The 20034-nt window shown below is 40.6% G+C and overlaps 1 protein-coding gene across 1 annotated transcript in view; it reads left to right on the forward strand.

Moving 5' to 3' along the window:
• Positions 1-785: 785 nt before the first annotated feature.
• The window catches only part of LOC124405745 (protein timeless homolog), a 79363-nt gene continuing 60114 nt past the window's right edge, over positions 786-20034 (forward strand). Inside the window, exons 1-14 of the mRNA XM_046880916.1 lie at positions 786-1117; positions 1195-1348; positions 1517-1697; positions 1795-1929; positions 2045-2140; positions 2390-2553; positions 5082-5196; positions 5332-5594; positions 5909-6041; positions 6125-6279; positions 6994-7121; positions 7220-7376; positions 7638-7718; positions 10038-10138. Coding sequence (XP_046736872.1) covers positions 1024-1117; positions 1195-1348; positions 1517-1697; positions 1795-1929; positions 2045-2140; positions 2390-2553; positions 5082-5196; positions 5332-5594; positions 5909-6041; positions 6125-6279; positions 6994-7121; positions 7220-7376; positions 7638-7718; positions 10038-10138 — 1957 coding nt within the window. The 5' untranslated portion in view covers positions 786-1023. The remainder of the gene's footprint in view (positions 1118-1194; positions 1349-1516; positions 1698-1794; positions 1930-2044; positions 2141-2389; positions 2554-5081; positions 5197-5331; positions 5595-5908; positions 6042-6124; positions 6280-6993; positions 7122-7219; positions 7377-7637; positions 7719-10037; positions 10139-20034) is intronic.

Below are 20034 nucleotides of genomic sequence, written 5' to 3' on the forward strand. Positions count from 1 at the left end.
AGAATATATTCTAGAAACAGTGAAAACCACCTGCTGCAGGGTAAAATCTGCTACTATATTTATATAGTGTAAAAATATAGTTGACTTGGTATTTCTTACCTGAAACCTTGATGCGTCCCTCATTTCCAGCGGTTTTCAGTAAAATCTGCCTTTTTTCTTCTCCCCGTGTGGATGAGATGCGGAGTAAAATGTTCACTTTATAAATTTGACACGAGTAACCCGAAGAAAAGATGACTTGAACAAAACAAATGCGTCTACTTGGAATTTACGCAAGGTTGCAGCCTTTCAAACTGGGACCTATTTTCTGGCAAAAACGGGGGAGCATTTTAATTTTTTCACAAAATTCGAGACACTGATCGCGATTAACGCAGCTCAACACAATCGGTACTTATCCGTGGAACGAATTACCGAAGAGAACGTTCTGACAATCGAACACATCGCAAATACGTTGCAATCGCATGAGAGTGAAGTTAGTAACGTTACTGTGACGATTCATTTATAGTAAAAATCGTCACTTCGCACCTTTAGCAATGTCTGAAATTCAGCAAACCATGATAGAAAAACATATTCGTTATTTTAAAAAGCCAACTCCATTAAAACCATTCTAAAATTGCGTTTAAATGATTTTTCCCCTGATGTTTCGTTACATTAGTTACTAACTTCAGCCTCATCGAAACGAACCGCTGGAATGCCGGTCGTCAGCCAATCAGCGTCGCGGCAGCGAGTCACGTGACGCTCAGCATGCTTCTGTTTCATTCAACTTGTTGCGTCCCGCGCTTGACAGCTCGCGAGGTTCACCTTGCGTGTTTTTCGCAACGATAAATATTTGAAGTTCAGTGAAACAGTGAATTTAGAGTGAAGCAAGGACGCGGGGTGCGTCGAAGGAGGCCGGCAACGGATTCAGTCAAGCCTGAAGAACCGCCAAGTTTCGCGGTTCGTCCGGCGTGTCGTTCTTAACCTCGAAATCTGGGCTCGTAAACACGGCCGAAACAGTCTTGAGGTGCGAGTGAATGTCGCTCGACAATGTCCAAGTTTCTTTCCGCTGAAATTGCGGCGACTTGTGCTGCGCTTGGATTTTACGATGGGAGCAAATATCATATGGAGAGGGACTGCGTCGGTGAGTCGATCTGTCTGTTCAGTTCGTTAACTTTCCACGACTCTTGGCTCAGCCGAAGGCTTTGTTGTTGTTCGCAGAGACGCTGAAGGATCTTATAAGGTACTTGAGACGAGACGATGAGAATCACACAATCAGGTCTTATCTCGGGCGCATGGAACTCGTGCAGACCGATCTCATCAAAATACTCATCGAGCATTCTGACAAGGAAGATGTGTTCGAAGTTAATCTACGGTGAGTTGAAGTCCATCTTGTCCCACATGCTTTTGAGAAATTTCTGTTAGCATGTCGGTAAAAAACTTTAGTTTTAATTGTCCAAGTTACGGATCAAAGTCAGGGAATTTCAAGTCTCAGTTTTACGACCACCCTGCCACGACTAGTTTATACAATTTCTCTGGGCAGCTTGCTGGCCAACTTGACTAGTCCTACGCTTCTGCTCTACAACGAAGAGGTGCCGACGGACTCGATCAAGCGCCAGGGTTACCTGCAGCTCACGGCCCATCTTCAGGGATACAAGTTTGTGCTAGGCGACGAACGGTTCTGGTCAGTGCTCTGCGAGAAGATCGGAATGATATTGAATATTGTAAGATGTTTTATTGTCGCTGCACGATGCACGACGATACTTGATTGATATTTTCGTAACTTAGGAGTATTGCTTCTTTGATTTTTCGAAATTCCAGCCCAACAATGAGCGACCGGAAGACAGAGGCCTCGTCATTGAGAGGATTTTAATTCTGGCTAGGAATGTTTTGCAAATTCCAGCTGATGTTGAGAACGAGAAAAGAGTCGACGGCGAGGGGACTGTACATGATCAGGTAGAAACTGGTTTCATCCTGTCGACATGTCGAGTCTCGAAAGAGGAACTACACGACTCCCTCTAACGCAGTTGTGCTCACTTTTCTTCGTACAATCACTTTCACGTATTTTCAGGTTCTCTTTGCGCTCCACACATCCGGCATGGTTGACATGTTTCTATTCATTGCCAGCAACCAAGACGAGCAACAGTATCAGATGCATATTCTGGAGGTGAGTATCAACGAAAAATTACTATGTATACGAGATCTGTTGTTTCTTTTGAAAATCCATTATCTGTTGAAATGTTTGGAACCAATTTCAAAATAATCATTTCTGTCTCTTTGCAAATGTCTTTGTCACTTTTTTTTCATATCGCTCACAAATTCAGCCTGAAACCCTTTGATACAGTCCGTGCTTGAATAAATTTTCATTCGTCTTCTTCGTTTCACTTATCATTGAATTTCCTCCGGTATATTTCAGATCGTGTCTCTGATGCTGCGGGAGCAAAGCGCCAGCAAACTTGCATCGGCCGGATTGCAGCGAAGCACAGCCGAAAAGGAACGCGGCGAAGCCGAACTCCTCGCAGGTCGTCAAAGAGAGAATCGTGAGAAGATAGAGAAAACGCGGAAGTATTTTGGATCCAGGTGAGTGTGCCGATTCGTCTCTGCTTGTGCCTCTAGTGTGGAACAAAAGGTGAAGATTAGAATTTAAAAAAAAGGGCTAATAGACAAACAAAACGAACGGGAAAGAAAAAACTTAATCCGTTGTCCGCAGTGCGGAAAACGCGCGTGAGAGGAGCGAGGGAGGATTTCGTTTATTTTTGAAGGGACGAGTTGAGCCGGGCGGCAGCAGCAAAGGGGTTCCTCGATTCGGCAAACGTATTATGATGATGAAAAATTGCCGTTGAGGCTTTTGCCGGACATCCGTACGCGCGCCGTTCGTACGTGCGTGCCAACGCGACGGAAAACGTTGGATAAGAGTTTCGCGAAGGTTGGAGAAAATGCGGATTCACGCCCCCCTCGCTTGTACTTACTCGTAGGTTTTCGGACGTACCGAAAAGCCGGTGAATTTTTCCTAATCCTATTTTTTTACTTTTCATTTTACCTCGACTTTTTCTTTAGCTACGACAGAAAACTGCTTTGTAGTTCAGATGTTTGAAATAATCTTTTTTCGGAACAGTTTTGATCTTGATGCATGAAAGATATATACGAGTATATATATAAACATAATATGCACATGTGCGCGAGGAGAGCTTGAGTATTTTTTTATTATCCATTCAGAGGCAATTCTTATTTCATTTTACTTTTCTCCATTTTACGTTTTTTTCACTTGAGTACCCCTAAGGTCTCACTTCCGGTCGTACCGGTGACCGACCGCAGGTCCCGCAACCATAAATTTTATTACGGATCTATAAATTGCGGCGAGGCGGTGGCGAGCAATTCACATATACAAAAGAGACTTTTTATTTCTGTTTCAAATACACGCTCTCTGGATTGTTGCCTTTACACGTTTATATGACACGTGTCTACCTACTATTTATGCACTTGTATACATACAATTGTACATATGCTTGAGCACACGGGGGAATAGAGCGGCTGCGGTGTTAACTAATACAGATACGTTTTGCGTATATCTACGCGCACAGTGTATGCATGCACGTAGAATTTTACGCATCCCCTGCATATTCGCGAGGAAATGGAGCTCCGTAATCCTCGAGTATGGGTAGAAAATATGACCTGGTTTGCAACGATAAGACTATGCAGACCAGTTTCTACCGCTCTTCTCTACTCGCTCGTTACTTTGATTCGTACCATGTTTCGAATACTGTGTTATATTCTTATTGAGTCGTCGTGCGTGATTTTCAAGTTCCTTTTCGCACTTGCTTTGTATTGTGTATGTTTTATCTGCGATGTAACAGGTTTTGGTTTTACGACTATTTGCTTATTAAGCCGCAAAACCTGCAGCAAGAAAATTAACTTGTATTCTAGTTTTATTCCCAATTCACAAAACAGTCGGATCGGGGACATCGGGATAGAACACGTTTTCAATTAAGAGCCTGCGTTAATTACCTGCATCATCTGGATCGTTCGTTTCGTAGGTGAAGAGTTTTCCGCATTTACTTTACAATTTAATGTCGGTTGTACAAAAAAATTGCACGCGGATAATTCGCCTCAGTGACATTTCCAGGGATCAATTCGTGTTAGAATTTTATTCCTTCACTTCAATATCTTAAGCGATATAACACCGAAGGATTCTATTATCGAAAAATTTCAATAAGTTAGCCATATTCGTATATATCGCCGCACGTAGTGGAGGGTGGCGTTATACCTGCAGTCTATATATACACCCGGTTCTTTGGAACTCGGAGGAGATAATCCAAATCCAATTTTGCCCATAACTTCTGAAAATCCAATCAATGCAATTGAAGGCACCTGTCACTGGCAGATAGTCTGCTAAATTACGTTGGGGTGTGCAGGCGTATCCTATGGTATGTATTGTGCGTATCCACCATTCAACCCCTCGTGTTGCACACCGTTTGCTCTTCGAAACTATTGCCGACCCCGTTTAGTTGTTTTTTCCAATTTTATGTTGTTGTTTTTTTCCCCAAATTACTGCTCCTGTTTTCTCAGAGAAGAATTGGGACAAGCGATATTGACAATCGTTTTATTTTTTTTTTTTCGGATCTATCACTGATATCAGACACAATTAATCTGTTGTTTCTTAATATTTCTTTTTCATCCAAGTTCATCTGTAATAATTAAGGTTGACAATTTTCCTGGCGAATATTTTTTTTTTTCTATTTTGCTAACAAATAAACTGTTATTTTATATCGAACAACTAATAATGAATTTCGTTAGTAACAAATAGAAGCGGCAGTTATATCGGAGGATTTAGAGGGCTTTATTGTATATAATTATACCGCTGTTATCCAGAAAGTTTGTTATGCATGACTGGAGAAGTTGGCGGCAGAAAGTTTCGTTAGCGTGTAATAATAACAATGATAGTAATAATGATAATAAAAATAATGATATCGATAACGATAATAACTAGTATAAAATTCAAACGTGCGGATAATTAATCTCAAATGCATACCGATTCCTGAAACAGAGGATAAATAAATGTTACATGCAAGTTTTTTTTTTTTTTTTTTATTATTTCTTCCGTGTTACAGACACTCGCGTTTCGGGGGTACTTTTGTCGTTAGAAACATGAAAGCGATCGGTGATAACGAATTGATTTGTCACAAGCCTTACGAACCGGAAGCACTGAAGCTCGGCACAGAAAAGGTGAGTTATTTCATTTTTCCGATTCGTTATGCCTGTTATGATACGTGTTGATTTTTGCGGGCGCTGTTTCTGCCGTTTTAATCAGTAAAATAATTGAAACGCATTTCATTTTTCTCTATTGTTGAAAAATTTCAGGCAAAGGTAAAGCGACCGAAGAACAAATTGGTGATGAGAGGTGATAATCCGGAACGACTATCCGCCCTGAGCGTGAGGCTTTTCTTGAAGGAGTTTTGCGTAGAGTTTTTGAACGGAGCTTACAACCCGGTTATGAGATACGCGAGGTCCTGCATAACCGGTGGAAATCGGGCCCAAGCTAACGACGAAAGTTATTATTTATGGGCGTTGCGGTACTTCATGGAATTCAATCGCCATTACAAGTTCGAGGTGAAATACGTGAGGCGAGTAAAACTTCCCTGAAAATAATGTGGTGATATTCGAAAAACAAGTCGAGCCAAGAAAATACACGCTTAGAAAAAAAATCTCCCGGCAGGTCCACTAAAATTTTTGGCTTCTTCTAACAATTTTTAAATTTATTACATACTAAGGAAAGAAGAAAGTATGAAGTACAAATTAAATGTCGATGTGACAATAGTTATAGCGTCATATTTATCAACAATAAATGGACTGTGGTGCTCGGACATTATGGTTAGTTAAATTTATCTAACAGTGCATGAAAGAAATTGTGAAGAAAAATGGCTTTTCCATTTTACAGCGAAACCATATCAACCGAGGTCTTTCATCTCGTTCAGAGACAACTCGAGCACTACTACGAGATGATGATTACCGACAAAAAGAAAATTCCATTGTGGTCGCGGCGTCTTTATCTCGCCTTAAAAGCTTACCAGGTGAGAAGATAAAGTAACGATCAAAATTCTGCTCGTTCAGTTTTCCTAAGATATTTAAGTAATCTGTTGCGATGATTTTCAAGGAACTGCTCCACACCTTGGCGGCAATGGACAAATGCGCCGTGGAGGCTGTCCGGAAATCGAGCAAGGTCATTAAGAGCAACGTTTTTTACGTTCCTGAGTATCGGGAGACGCTTTTGAACCAGTTGCTGTGCTACAACGAAGTCACGATGTCAAGGTTCGTTGTCGTTTGATTGTTCGGTTATCGGTTTCACCCTTTATTCTTATCAATATTACTCTTTTGCGACCCTTTTATCAGATTCCGATACCGTGGTTTGAATTAAGGAAAACACAACAACGAATGCATTGTGTTTACTCTTGGAGTCGGGTTAAACTTTTATCAGGGTAGGAGAGTAAGGATCGTCTCTCTGGATGTCACGGTCCGTCTAGTATTTGGCGTATTCGGTATGCAGGACCTCCCAACCCCCCCTGCCCCTGAAATAAACATGCAGGTCTTGGCCTGCAGTCTATCGATCTGCGGGTGTGAAAATTCCACGGGTCTACGACCGGCCAAACTATATTAGCTTTATCCACCCTCCTCTCTTCCTTGTCTCTCTGGAAGAACTTTTCGACGTTGACACGGTTTCTATATTTCATGCCTGTCCCGCGTCTGCAACTTCCGTTGTCTGACAATTCCAGGCGCGTTAAATTATCCGGCAACTGAAACCGTTACAATCTCTCTCTCTCTCTCTCTTTTTCTCTCTCTCGGTCTCTGTCCGTTCCCCAGCCCTCTTCCACGTCCAACGTCGAATTACAACGAGCTTGATTCGCATCTCATTTTGTCTAAAACCACGTCATGTATTATAAGTAGGTGTATGTTTATTTTCAAACGGCGTATTTAATCCCCCAAACTTTTCTCACCCTTCTCTGTTTCTTTATCAACAACCCGCAGAAATTATCTCAGCGATCTCGTCCAGACGGTACACGTGTTTCTTAAAATGCTTGAGGCGTTCTGCAGACAGGGGCAAAGTATCGTCGTTCAAAGAATCAAGGCTAGGCAGAGACGCAGGGCTTCCAAAAGTGAGCGGCATTTTTAAGTTACAACAGTGAATTTTCTGCATACGGGGTAAAGCAAAAATATCGCCGATTTTCACATTGTTGTTTTTATTCTTCTCGAGAATCGAAGGGCAATAAAGAACAACCGCCGACGGCAAAAAGTCTGGATCAACGGTGGGACGAGGCAACTCCTGAATTGGCTGCCGTTATGAAAAGTTCAACCATACCTGAGATCGCACCGTTTGATGCGACTCTGGACACGCCGATCGACGATCAGAAGTGAGTTCACTTTCGTTTCTTTAAATTTTTAAAAATCTTCTCATTTTCCTTTTTCACTTGCACACAAAATTTTGGGATTTGGTCGTGTTCCGTGATATAATTTTTTTTCTCTTCTTTTTTTACCGTCATATAAATACACTCCTTAATTGATGAAAAAAAAAATTGAGAAAATCGATTCTCAATCATAATTTATCGTATGAGAAAAAAGAAAATCAATTGTTTATTCGTTACTAATAATATTTTTTTCCTATCTCGTTTCAGAGCCGACGCTATGAAACGAGTGCAAAAATTTCTTCGTGTCAATAAATTCGACGAGGCGATCGGCCTGCTACTAGCGGCAAGGTAAGAATTATCATTTATCTTACCTTATCACAACACCGTCGTAGTTATCTCTTGCATCATCATCATTATCATCATCATTAATTGCGAATTTGATTCGTCGCCTACCCGTATTTTTTATTTATATTTAAATCCCTCTGCTTGCTGACTAAGACCTTCCGCATCCGTAAGCAAAAAAAACTAAAAAAAGTGAAAAGAGAAGAAATATGACGATGAGATAAGCCATCGAGATTCGCACGCGGAGGTCAGACGGTACTCGCAACGGGGTCAAGTACTTACTTGGGGACCTACGCTACAGTGTGAAAGAAGCCGAGAAAGAAGTAGAAGAGTCGGGGAATGTTTTCCTTTTTGATTTTTCTTTTCTCCTTTTATTGTTTCGTTTTGTTCGTACCCATTGTCTTTTGTGTGTTTGTTTTTTTTATATTTTATACCGGCACGTGTGGGTGGCGAAGACTCGCCACCCCTTGCTCCGTTATACCGCATGGAGCAGAGGACCCTCGACCAACGCCCCCATTGTTTTATCAAACAAAAGCGTCTGGTATAACAAAGCTATTAGTCAGCTTGCTCGTTGTCCTGCCTTGGAACCGACTGCTTTAGATCCACTTTTATCGCTGAAAATAGTCTAGTCTAACGCTCCTAGACTCGGTACCTACCCACCTACCTAGGCGACTAACTTCACCACCATATATACTGTTATACTGGAAGTTTGCCGCGAATAGAATTACCTCTTTCGGTTAATCCTTGTCTTTTACATTCAGCTTGTTCGGAATGTCTATTTCATTGTAAAAATGTCAAATTATTAACGCATCGTAAGAAAGAAGAGAAAAAAAAAAAAAACTACCCACGCGATTCGTTTTTGAACAATTTTAAGTTTCTTCGATATCAGATTGAATTTTCGAATTTATTTTATCATATATGCAACTGAATTTCTTATCGACAAAACATACGGGTGATAAAGTAAAAGAGTACTTACTAGTAAAAAAGCTGTCGCGTGTAAATGATTATAGGTATAGTAGATGCAGGATTTCGTCGATATGCATATTTACGTTTCATTAAATCTGAAAGGGGACACTCGCTTCGTAGGGAAATTCCTTCTGCCTATAGTATATTATGTATATATATAGGTATGTACGTACATAAGGCCCGGCGGTTTATCGAAGTGAACCGCGTCTGTCCCTCGGATCCGTCCATCTTCCTTTGAAGTCCTTGGCGAAATGATTTTCCGCATTTTTCCTGCTTATCGGCGAGCAGCGTTTCTGGATTGAAAACCCATCAGCGGTTTATTATACCAAGTGTTTTTATACCGTATTTTTACACACATTTTCGGTTTTGCAAAATTGTAATCGATTTCGTTTAACGGACTCGTGAGGGATCGAGCATATCGTTTATAATCTAGGTCAGGGAGCTTTCCCTTCGAAAGCCTGAAGGTAGTCGGTCTCTTCCTGTATTTCCATTGTTTCTAGCTTTTTATTTTCTCTTTCAACATCCGCCTTCGTTCCCTTCAAAGTCGGTCCATATGAACCTTGGTAGGGTGAAACATAGGCGTTAAATTTCGACTCGGGTGCACACGATGGGCTTGTACATCAGATTCTGTCCGAGATCGAACCACGAAGCAATTTCCCTTGTTTTCATTCGACTCCATCAGAAGCGCCGCCCCCGCAGCAGCAGCAGCAGCAGCAGCGTAACCCAATTTCTCGCCGTTCATCTCGGTTCCATTGTTATTAAAGCCCTGTCCAGAAAATTCCAAACGCATTCCATTGAGCAAAACCGACGCCGAACGGAGCTTTTGGTCCTTTGAACAACCGCGTCCTCGTCCTTCCCGCTCCTCCAGGTTCACTCGAGGGTTTCACGGGCTCCAAGGGATGAAGGAGGACGCGGCAATTAACCCTGCGCCTTCGTAACAACCGTTGATATATCGGCAGCGAATTATTGTTCCACGGGTTGCAGCTCCCTCTGCGTCAGCTGACTCGAGCTTAAGTTATCCTTAAAGCTCTGCCGACCGAGAATCGGAGAATTTAATCACGCCGTATCAAACATTCGCAAATTGAGTCTACCGATGCATCGACGTTGCGATACGTTGTTCGTTTTGAGACAAGGCTGAAGTCAGTCAGGTTAACGCAATGAAATGTCGGTGGAAATAATCGTCATTGTTGTGAAATTTCCGAATGACTTTCAAGGAGTTTACTTTTTACAAGTATTATGTCGATGAGTGCGTTTTTTTTTTTTTTTGTCATGTTTTACTCTGATTTTACTCTGTTTTACTCTGAAATTTATTATTTCATCACTGTTGTAACGCTGCTAATTTCATTCTTGTGTTTTCAGGGAGGTTTGGCCGGAAAACGACAGCTTTGGACACGCAGGGATTACCGAGGAAGAGGAATTCATCGCTCTTCGAGAAATCTATTTCGCTGATTTGGGCCTTGGTGAGTACTCGTAACAATCTTGCCTTTTTTCTTCATCTCCATCTTTTTAAGACTTATGTGTCTAAAATCTTATCAATATTTGTCTTGCACCAAGTATAGGACGTTCCAATTCCTTTACTTTTTCACACATTTCCTCATATCTTCGGCAAATCTCGCGACTCATTCCCACCCCCCGTCCATATTTTTAACCTTTAAGGCTTAAGGCGTAAGGTCATTGACCTATCAACATTTGACTTTAATTTGGTCCAATTTTCCGGACTTGAGATCACTTTAGAAAAAAAGATTTTTCGAAATTCCTCAGACCCCGGTTCTCTAAGTGTTAAGGTGTTTATTAACACGCCTGTAGTTATAGTTTGATGCACGAATCGAGGCTGCAGAATTTTACATGTACAGTAGACCTACGGGTTTCTCTCATCTTTTAATCAATTAAATTAAATTCCTCGAGGCAGACGAAAATACTCGCGGGAGCTCGTCCGACGAGACGTGCGATTCTAGGACGAAAAGCAGGACGATGCCGTCGCTTCCCTAGTCAGGAGGGGACTCCTTTTGTTTGCTCACTACTCCGAGCTATTTAGTTTGTTGTTTACGTGCCTCAACTGACGTCTCTCGCTTTGCATACTCAGCTACAAACGCGTACAAACAACCCGACTGTACATTCTTGGCCAACAATTTTTGCGAAATTCGATATAGATATTAGGTATATATATATATATTAAATATGCAAACCGTATGCGGTCTACGCGAATTCTCTACATGCAGCTGCTGTCCGATATATAAGAATTTTTGCAGATTTTAAAGAAATTGCTTTGCTTATTTTTTCCTCTTTCTGTCGTATTTTATATTGCTTTTTTCTATCTCGTACGTGCTCACGTAAGTTGAAATTTCACCTACCGTCCCCGATACATAAGTAACTCCTGTGTAGTTCGAGAAAAGAATACTGAGCGAAAATATCGGAGAATGAATTGGTGAAGAGGGGTAGAAAAAATGTGGGAAGAAAACTTCCAAACATGCAATGATTTAACCCGCCCGCCGGTTCGTTCGTTCGTTCCTTGCGGGTCCAACGCTGGTAATAAGCGACGACGTATATCACGTCGCAAATTTAATTAAACACCCTGACGCGGTATTCGTTCGTTTCATGGTTCTAATTTATGTATGAATAACTGCTCGCTGTTCACAGCCGTGTTGTTTCCCGTCCTCCTCCCCCCCTCCCCCCTCCTCTCGCTCACTCTGCTAAACGCCAACTTTTCGTGCTTTACGATAATAATGGAATCGCAGCTTGCAACTATTACCTAAACCTGACCCCCCCCCCCCTATTTGGAGGAAGGATGAAACTAAAATCATACTTTTCTATCCTTCGTTTTGAGTATCTTTTATTTTCTCAAGTTTCTTCTACTATTCGTATAATATAATGCATCTCACGAAAGTCTGACAATTAATTAATATTTGCACCGATAATCGGCATGCATCTGTTGAATATAATAATTTTAATTTGTTCATACACGGAATTGTATATACATATATATAATTTCTTGTTATCCTTACTTTCCTCCTGCATACAAACAGGAGCGAATACCTTGATTTTTCTTATAAATTATACAAGCTATATACATAGATCGTATATGCATTCCATTAATCTTCTCACGTTTTTTTAATACCGGGTTTCTACCCGCTTTTACAGCTGCTGCGGCAGCCGACCTTTCGACTTTTAGTTCGCGCCCGCGAGAGCTGCAGGTAAACCCATTCCCTTATACACTCTTCTTATTCGTGGTTGGTGAATGTATAAGCTGCTGCTTCAACGAATAGAGGATCCGTAGGGTCGTTAAATGTTAATTCTCGTTACATTTTTTTTTCACCGTACTTTTGTACTTATATGAATACAGAAAAAGACAGAGAGAGAGAGAGAGGAAGAAAGAGTGGCTGAGGTGTTTCTGCCTGAAATTCCTAGTTTTACGATCAAACATTTTTCAACCCCTCAACGAACATGATGCAATTATTACGTATAAAAATATATATCACATGTCTTGTACTTTACCCTCACACGTGTCACTACTTCCATTTTAATAAACAATTCGACGGACATTGACGTCTGAAAATTTTATAATTAAAACTCGCAAATTGGTCTTGTTATACCTGTGATACAGTATAGAGTATAGACCTATGACTACATCATGCATATATATACCTATAACGTCAGCAGTTTCCGTGAAATCGTGGATTATGCAGAAGTAACTTTGTTCACGGTAACAAACGGGGCTTTTCAGAGTTTGCTTATCGGGATATACAAGCCGCGTACGTGTGTATAGGCGATGGCGGGGGTTAAGACGCGAGTCAAAGCGAGGCGAGGCTCAACTCGTGTACATTGAAGTTAATTGCAAGAGGTTGAAATTCATATTTGGAGAGCTTAACAGTTGATTTCGCTTCTCCGGCGGCGGTCGTCGGTGAAAATCTGAACCTTCCCCTTCCACCCCTTCGCCCCTTTCACCCCTCCGATAAGCTCGGCGTATCTGTACGTGGCAGTGGAATATAACTTAGTTGGATTGTTTTGCATTATGCATTAGCTTGGGAAAGAGAGGGAGAGAGGGAGAGAGAGCTCGAAGACTAAACCCTCTCAAACACTCCGGCACAAGCCAATGTTAAACAAGGAGACCCCCCCCCCCCCCCACATGCGACCGTCATCCCCTATAAATACATATATATGCACTCCGATTTGTCCTCCTTATACTGTAAGCTAGCAGCTGGTATACCTGATTTTGTCAATCCATATGGTTTTGTTAAACCATAATGCGTCGGTTTTGTTGTGGAATATTTAGAAGTGAAAATGGATGAGAAAACTATTCTCTATCATTCGAGAATTGGAGGATAGCTTAAGATATCACGTGTCCTGATTTTTAGTTATTTTCCGCATTTTTTTTTCATCCTCCAACTTGCCTGTAATAAGAAACCCAGCTCCGGTTTTTATCGATAGAAATTTTATGATCCTTCTGCGGTGGATGGAAAAATCGCGATTGCACGGAGCAGGCTGATCGGATTGCGGTTGGTCTCATTCGTTCGAATGACCATGTCGTTGGAGAAATCCTGAAAATCTATCCCGTCACCTAAGCCGCTGCAGTGGTGTGCAGGTATATATCTATGGACCTTGTAGAAAGTTGGAAGTTTCTAGACTTCCGTTCACCACGTCTAAAGTGGAGGAGGATATCTGGGCCAATAGAACAGTTTGCAAACACCTCGCGGAGGACTCGCCTTCCCTTATTCCCTTCTCCGTTTCTCCCCTTTATCCCATTTTCTACGTCAAACGCCAACCTCCCACAACTGTGTGCAACTTACACAGATGCAATTTCGAGCGGAAGAAAATCTCCGCGCCAAGGCAAACGTTTGTATATATATACATATACATATATTATATATATATAGTATGTATACGTATATGGATATGGAGATGCAAATTGCAAATTTATATATCAATTTCAGAGATTTTCATGATTCTTTATACTTTTTGTATTTCCTTGGATATGCGAAAGCCGGTGCCGAATGGAAAAAGTACAGGCGAAATATTATATTGTTTGAGAAAAGGTTATTGTAATTACACCGAAAATAAAAAGTCGAGTTTTCACTGGTATTCACGATTTAAAGTTTAGAGAATCAACTTTAATCATTTTCGGATGGGTGTTTACGTGGGTGTATAGTATGTTTGTATGCCTGTGATCAATTTTTTTGTCCCACGACATGTCGAGAACGAATCACCGGATTTCAATGATTGTGGTCTCAATCGACGCGGCTTTTCTAATCTTGGAACTTATTAGATTTTCGCTTTGATCGGTTCGGTAGTTTTTTAATTATTTGAATAACAAAATTCTAAAAAATTTCACAAAAATGATGATATCTTGAGAATGGATGAATGGATTTGAACGAAAATTGGTTCCGTAAGATTTTTCTGGTGGTTGATCACGAATCTAAAGTCAGACTTGCAAAATTTAAATTCGACGTATTCGATAAGCTAAAGAAAATTAAATTAAAAAAAAAAAAAAATAATTGGATTTCGATGAAAATTGGTACTCGTCGGTTTTTTGGGTGGCTTGTCACGAATCAGAGGTCAGATTTGCAAAATATAAAATGGCGAATCCGATATGTTAGAAAAAAAAATCTATAAGTATTCGGATCTTGGTAGACATTAGTAGGCAGAGGTTTTTTCGTCAGCGGTAACGAATAGAATCCAATCAGATTTTCAAAATTTGTAATGATAAATCCACTACATGGTACAAAGTAAGAAAAATCGTCACACTGTCATGTGATATGGTGCTTAAGGGCTTCTAAATCTTTAATCAAGAAACTGTATTTCGTTGTTCGAAATTTTTTTAGTTCAAAATTCGAATTGGAAGTAGTATTTTACTGTTTCTGTGAAATTGGAACCTGGCTTAAAGCCGCCTGTTCTTTCATCAAACGTCGATGTGCAATGAATGACGCGAAAACGTTTGAAACAAATTTGTAAAAGCTTTCCACCAATGATTTCAATGCAGCCTAGATACAATCATTCTTTTTCCCTTGCCTTAAACTCTGCTCAAAGCCACCGAGGGACGGATTTTGAACCGTTTAGATAGTTGGGTAGGCGATTTTACCGACGTTCGACGTTACGACGTTACGACGTTGTTGAGCTGGCGAATAATTACGCTTGGTTTGCAATTAGACGCGGCAAAACTTCTGGAGATGACGTTTGAGATCGAGGCGGGGTGCCAGTCTGCGTTTAACTGCTCCTCGCGTTAATAATAAGCTATGGTTATGGCTTAAGCTGCCCGCTGCGAAATCTCGCCAACGATACCAACGTACCCATAATTCTCCTTAAAACGTTTCTCGACGTCTGAGTCTGTTTCACGACTGCTTTGCAATTAATAACATTGGAACAAAAATTTTACGGATATTTGAAGAAAGTCATTGACGTAGGTAATAATTGTGTAGCTAGTAAGTATTGTCAACTTTTTCAACCGTTATTTTCGGATCATCGTTTCAGATTTTTTTTTATTTTTTATCGATTGTCAAATACTTGCCTCTATCGGAATGGACTGATTTTGTTTTTGTTCATTTTAAACCGGACGCTGCGGAGACTTGAAAAAAGTTGAACTGTAGACATTGACAAAACCTGATGGTTTTTTTTTAACCCTAAACTGCGGTACGTGTTAATTTTTTTAATTTTGTTTTACGTCGCTTTTTTATTCTGCGCAATCGATTTGGGATTTTAAGCTTTCGAGTCTTTGGCCAGTCGCCATATCGATAAATTCAGATTCGCAAATTTTCGAAAAATGCACGAGTCTGACATTAGAAAAATCGAAGTTTCGACTCCTCGGTATTTTCGCAATTCAATATTCTGCACTTCATAATCTTGCCAATTCTCGAAAGAAAAAAAAGAAAAAAAAAAAAAAAAAACTTCGTATTTACGGTCTTTCCACGTTCTTAACTATCGGTAATACGACTTCCGGAATTTCGTCCCGTCGACTTTTTGCTCTTTCATATTTTTGCACCCCACCCATCTAGCTATCCACTAATTCCGTTTATCCTTATAGACACGTCCTTGCGTGGTAACATGGAAATTAAATAACAATCGCGGTTGAATAATACAGCCTGTAGATTTATGCGAATTAGAACATTGAGGAGAAACGATGAAACTCCACGCCTAGCACCTAACCTTGCAAATGGATCATTTATATTGTATCCGAAGCTGCCGCCGCGCCGCCTGTGCCTGCTTTCACACCGAGTCTAACGTCGTCAGTTCTCAAAGCATGCCGGCTGTTTTAGGCACATACGGAATGTTATTACTAAGAAATTACGTCCCCGCTACGCCAGCGCGGAACAGTTCCATTGTTATTATACCATCCACTTCTCATCTCCCTCGGCAATCCGCGATCCCTGACTTCGCATGCCTCGGAAAAATGGCGATACTAATTTCCTCGTCTTGGAGCTCGTTAAGCTCATGTATGTACGCCTACTTTTACCGACCGAGCAAATTCACCCTTTCCCGTTCTATTGCTCGTTCAATATAGAAAGAAAAAGGGCGAGTTTACTCGGTCGGTAAACGTGGGAGTACTACATGACCTTAAGAAGCGCATAAATTGAAATTTACGATTAGAGAATGACGCATTTTATTGCGGAAACTTGACAGAGTTGAGTAATGTTGAGAGGCAAAAAGAGAAAAATAACTTGAAATCTTAATCAGAGGGTTGTTTGGACATTTCGTGCGTAAATTTCGCATCGAGATTTTGTTATAGAGGCTTTCGACGGGTAGGTATAACCGAATCTCTTGGTGAATTTTACAGTTAAACGATCCTCGATAGCCCTATTTCAATTTACATAAAAAGCGTCGCTAAGGGTGAGGTAAAGCTTCCTTTATCCACCCTCGAGTCGAAACCCCTCGAACCCCGCATACACGAGACGCGCCCTCGAACCGTAAAAACGTAATTGGCTAGTGAGTCATTGATTCCGCGGAGATGCGAAAAGCGCCTCCAATTTCGCCGCGACATGGCAGCTCGTATATAAAAGGTTGTGTAACGCCGATAAGCTCGATGAATATACTTTAAGCACGTTTACGAGAATTGATTCATATATTTACATACACATATATATCCATTTTGAAGTTCGTGCGTATAACTTGCAGCGTTAAACGATAGACATTGATTTTCGTTTTTTCGATCGGACGTTTACTTTGCGAGAGAACGTAAATCGATACGAATGTATGTTAACATTTTTCGAAGTGATGAAATGAAACAAGAGATTCAGGAGAAATTAAATCTTATCTCCGAAATCATTTCTCGTTTGCTACACGGAGTCATTATTGAATCCGATAATTCCGAGCTCTACGGTGTATTTGAATATGGGGTGAGTTTGGCACACGACCCTACGAGCTTTTATCTTCTTCATCTTTTCGACTCACAGATGATTAAGTTCGCGAGGCTGCTCGTAACTTTTATCGAGCGATTTCAAAGATTGAATTTTTCACCATTCAAACTCTACACATACGTATACTCCACGTGTAGGTATATGTGTATATACATAAATGGGGCATTCCGTGTCAACTTAGTAAACTGTTGACCGTACTTTTTAATTTCACCAAGGATTCTTCTTACGTTAGTACGATCCGTGAAACAGGTTTCAAAGAAATTTTTCAACATTTTTCAATCACTCGTCTTTGCCCTATGACTTTTTATACTCATCTCAAAAACACCGAAATTGATTTTTATGCAACAAGAAAAAAAATGCATTTAGTTTCCGAAATCAAACATTTTCACGCAAGATTCGAAGTGGGACCTCGTTCCTTCCTATTTTCTTTTTTTCAATTTTTTTATATCTTTTTTCCTGTTTTCATACTTGTTCAAAATCTATTAAAATTCATACCAAATCACCCGCATTTGATTACTGATTCTTCAAAATTGTTTCTCCAGTTCTAAAACACGAACACGATTTTTTTTCAAAATTTTATCACAGATCTTCAACAAGTGTGAAAATATAAAAACGATGAAAAAAACAGAGGAAATGTTTTTTTTTTCTTGTTTCATAAAAATCAATTTGGATGTCTTTGAGATGGGTATAAAAAATCCTAGGGTAAAAACGAGTGATTGGAAAAATCTGCAAATTTCTTTGGAAGCCTTTCCAGGGGTCGTAGTAACGTAGTAAAAATCCTTGGTGAAATTAAAAAATCGTTTACCGAATTGACATGGAATGCCCTATATATATACTAGTGAAAATAGCAAGTAGATCCCCCGTCGCCTGCAGGCAGTAGCCATTTTTGATCACGTCGTTGACGCTTTACGACAGAATCAGCGCTCCAGATTCCTTCTCCCCCCTCTTCTGTCTCTCTCTCTCTCTCTCTCTCTCTGTCTCTCTCTATCGCGGTATATTTCCTACATAATATATAAACACTCGAGTTAGTATAGAGAACTCGGGTCAGAGGAGGAGGGAGGGAGGGAGTAGGAGTTCACATTAAATTGCCTTCCAATAAGATTATTCAAATTCCGAGTCTCGGCTATACGTCCTCGACGTGCGTTAACCTCCTGCACTTGTGCGCATGCGCGGACGCGAATGCGAACGCTGCCTTATATTGGATATGTCCGCTGCCTGGCACAAACGACTTTTCCGATTTCCGATATACGTCATCGAAGTATGTAGACGTATACGTGCAGCAGCAGCAGCAGCAACCTGCATCGAACACTTGAAAATTATTTCACTTATACAATATCTTATCTTTTATCTTTATTATTTTTTTATTCACCTGTTATAGAGAGCTATATGCTTCTCCAGCCGAGCTGCAGCTGCTGCTGTTGTAGCGAAAATAGTATCTTTCCGAATCGGAGACGTATATCGTTTATGTAACGGACAGAATCCGTTCGGTTTACGTTCGTAACAGATAAGCAAGCTGTCAGACGAAGTTACAAATATTTTTACTCTCTGAACGCGCTTATCATCAAGCAAGATCCTTCTCGTAGCGAAACATTCGCTATATACCGAGTGAATGGAAATTTCTTTCTTCATTTCTTTTTTTTTGTTTTTTTTTATTGAGGCGTCAATGTGTTTCGATTCAATATTCACTTTCGTACCGGTACGAACGCTGATGAAATTTTTAAATACGATGTCACTGAAGGAAGCAAATTTGCTGACATCGCGTAAGGTATTTATTTATTTAACAAATCAAAAAGAATAATCGCAGAATCATCAAGTACTTAAATGCCATAGAGGTAATCGAAGTGACCTGTTCGTGGCTTGGTGCAGAAACTGATTACAGAAAGAAAAAAAAAACAACCAATGGTATATAAAAAATCATTAAACCAATGATATTATAATCAGTCATTTCACATGTACTTCGATGAAACTTAATGCCTCTTTTCGAGATCTACAATCATTAACGGAGTGAATGTAATATTCACAGCTGTAGACGTGTAATACTTGCGGTAAGTATTTACACACTTACAGGTGAGTGAGTAGGTGGAAACATTAAGAGGAACTCGATACACGTTTTATCGCGCACTCGCAGCGGAGACGTGCAACGGCATGGCTGCAAATGCAACGTAGGTGGAGGAGAGCTTCATGTATGGAAGTTGATGGCACAGTCGGGCGTCTTGGTTGGTGGTACACCCATTGCCGCGGAAAGTATCTTTCCTTCCCTTTTCTTTCCTTTTTCTCTCCCCTTCCACTTCCTCCTCCTCCGCTTCCTCTTCCTCTTCCTCTTCCTCTTCCTCTTCCTACGAAGCAGAGGAGATATCGCGAGACGTACCTACGTACCTACTACACCTACTACACCCACTTCAGCGAGGCAATTTCACATAAATTATTACTCCCGCGCCGCGGGCCGGGAATCTTCCATCGCCCGCCTCCAACCACCCTGCAACACTGAACTTGATCTTCTTTTTCATTCCGCCGTTCCTCGCGCTTTTAATTTGCATAACATTTTGCCACTGCCAACCATGTTACCGTGCTCCTCTTGTCTCCAAATGCAGTTCACTCACGACAATTTCTTGTATCGTTTCCATCGTTTCACTTTCATAACCCAAACCTTTGATCAAGCACTGTATATTGTAACACTGTTAGAAACTTTTCTTCATGAAACTTCCTACGCTGGATCGGAAGTTTTATTCGAACACGGAACGGCGAATTCACCATACGTTCAGTGTGCATTCAATTTACAAATCTTTGTCGTGAATTTAAACCAAATATATATAGCAATCTACGTCGATACACTGAATTTCTGAATTTACAATCTGATTTCGTAATTTGACAATTCTTTTGTACAGTAAATCGTGTAGTAAATTCACAATCATTTTTAACAGTGAATATCTTGTATATATATCTTACCTGCAGCGATACTCACGCAGTATCTTCGCCGGCAAGGCGGGCGTTATATGCCAGTTACAAAAAATAAT

This window comes from Diprion similis, chromosome 1 (assembly GCF_021155765.1).
Source record: "Diprion similis isolate iyDipSimi1 chromosome 1, iyDipSimi1.1, whole genome shotgun sequence".
Classification (NCBI taxonomy): domain Eukaryota; kingdom Metazoa; phylum Arthropoda; class Insecta; order Hymenoptera; family Diprionidae; genus Diprion; species Diprion similis.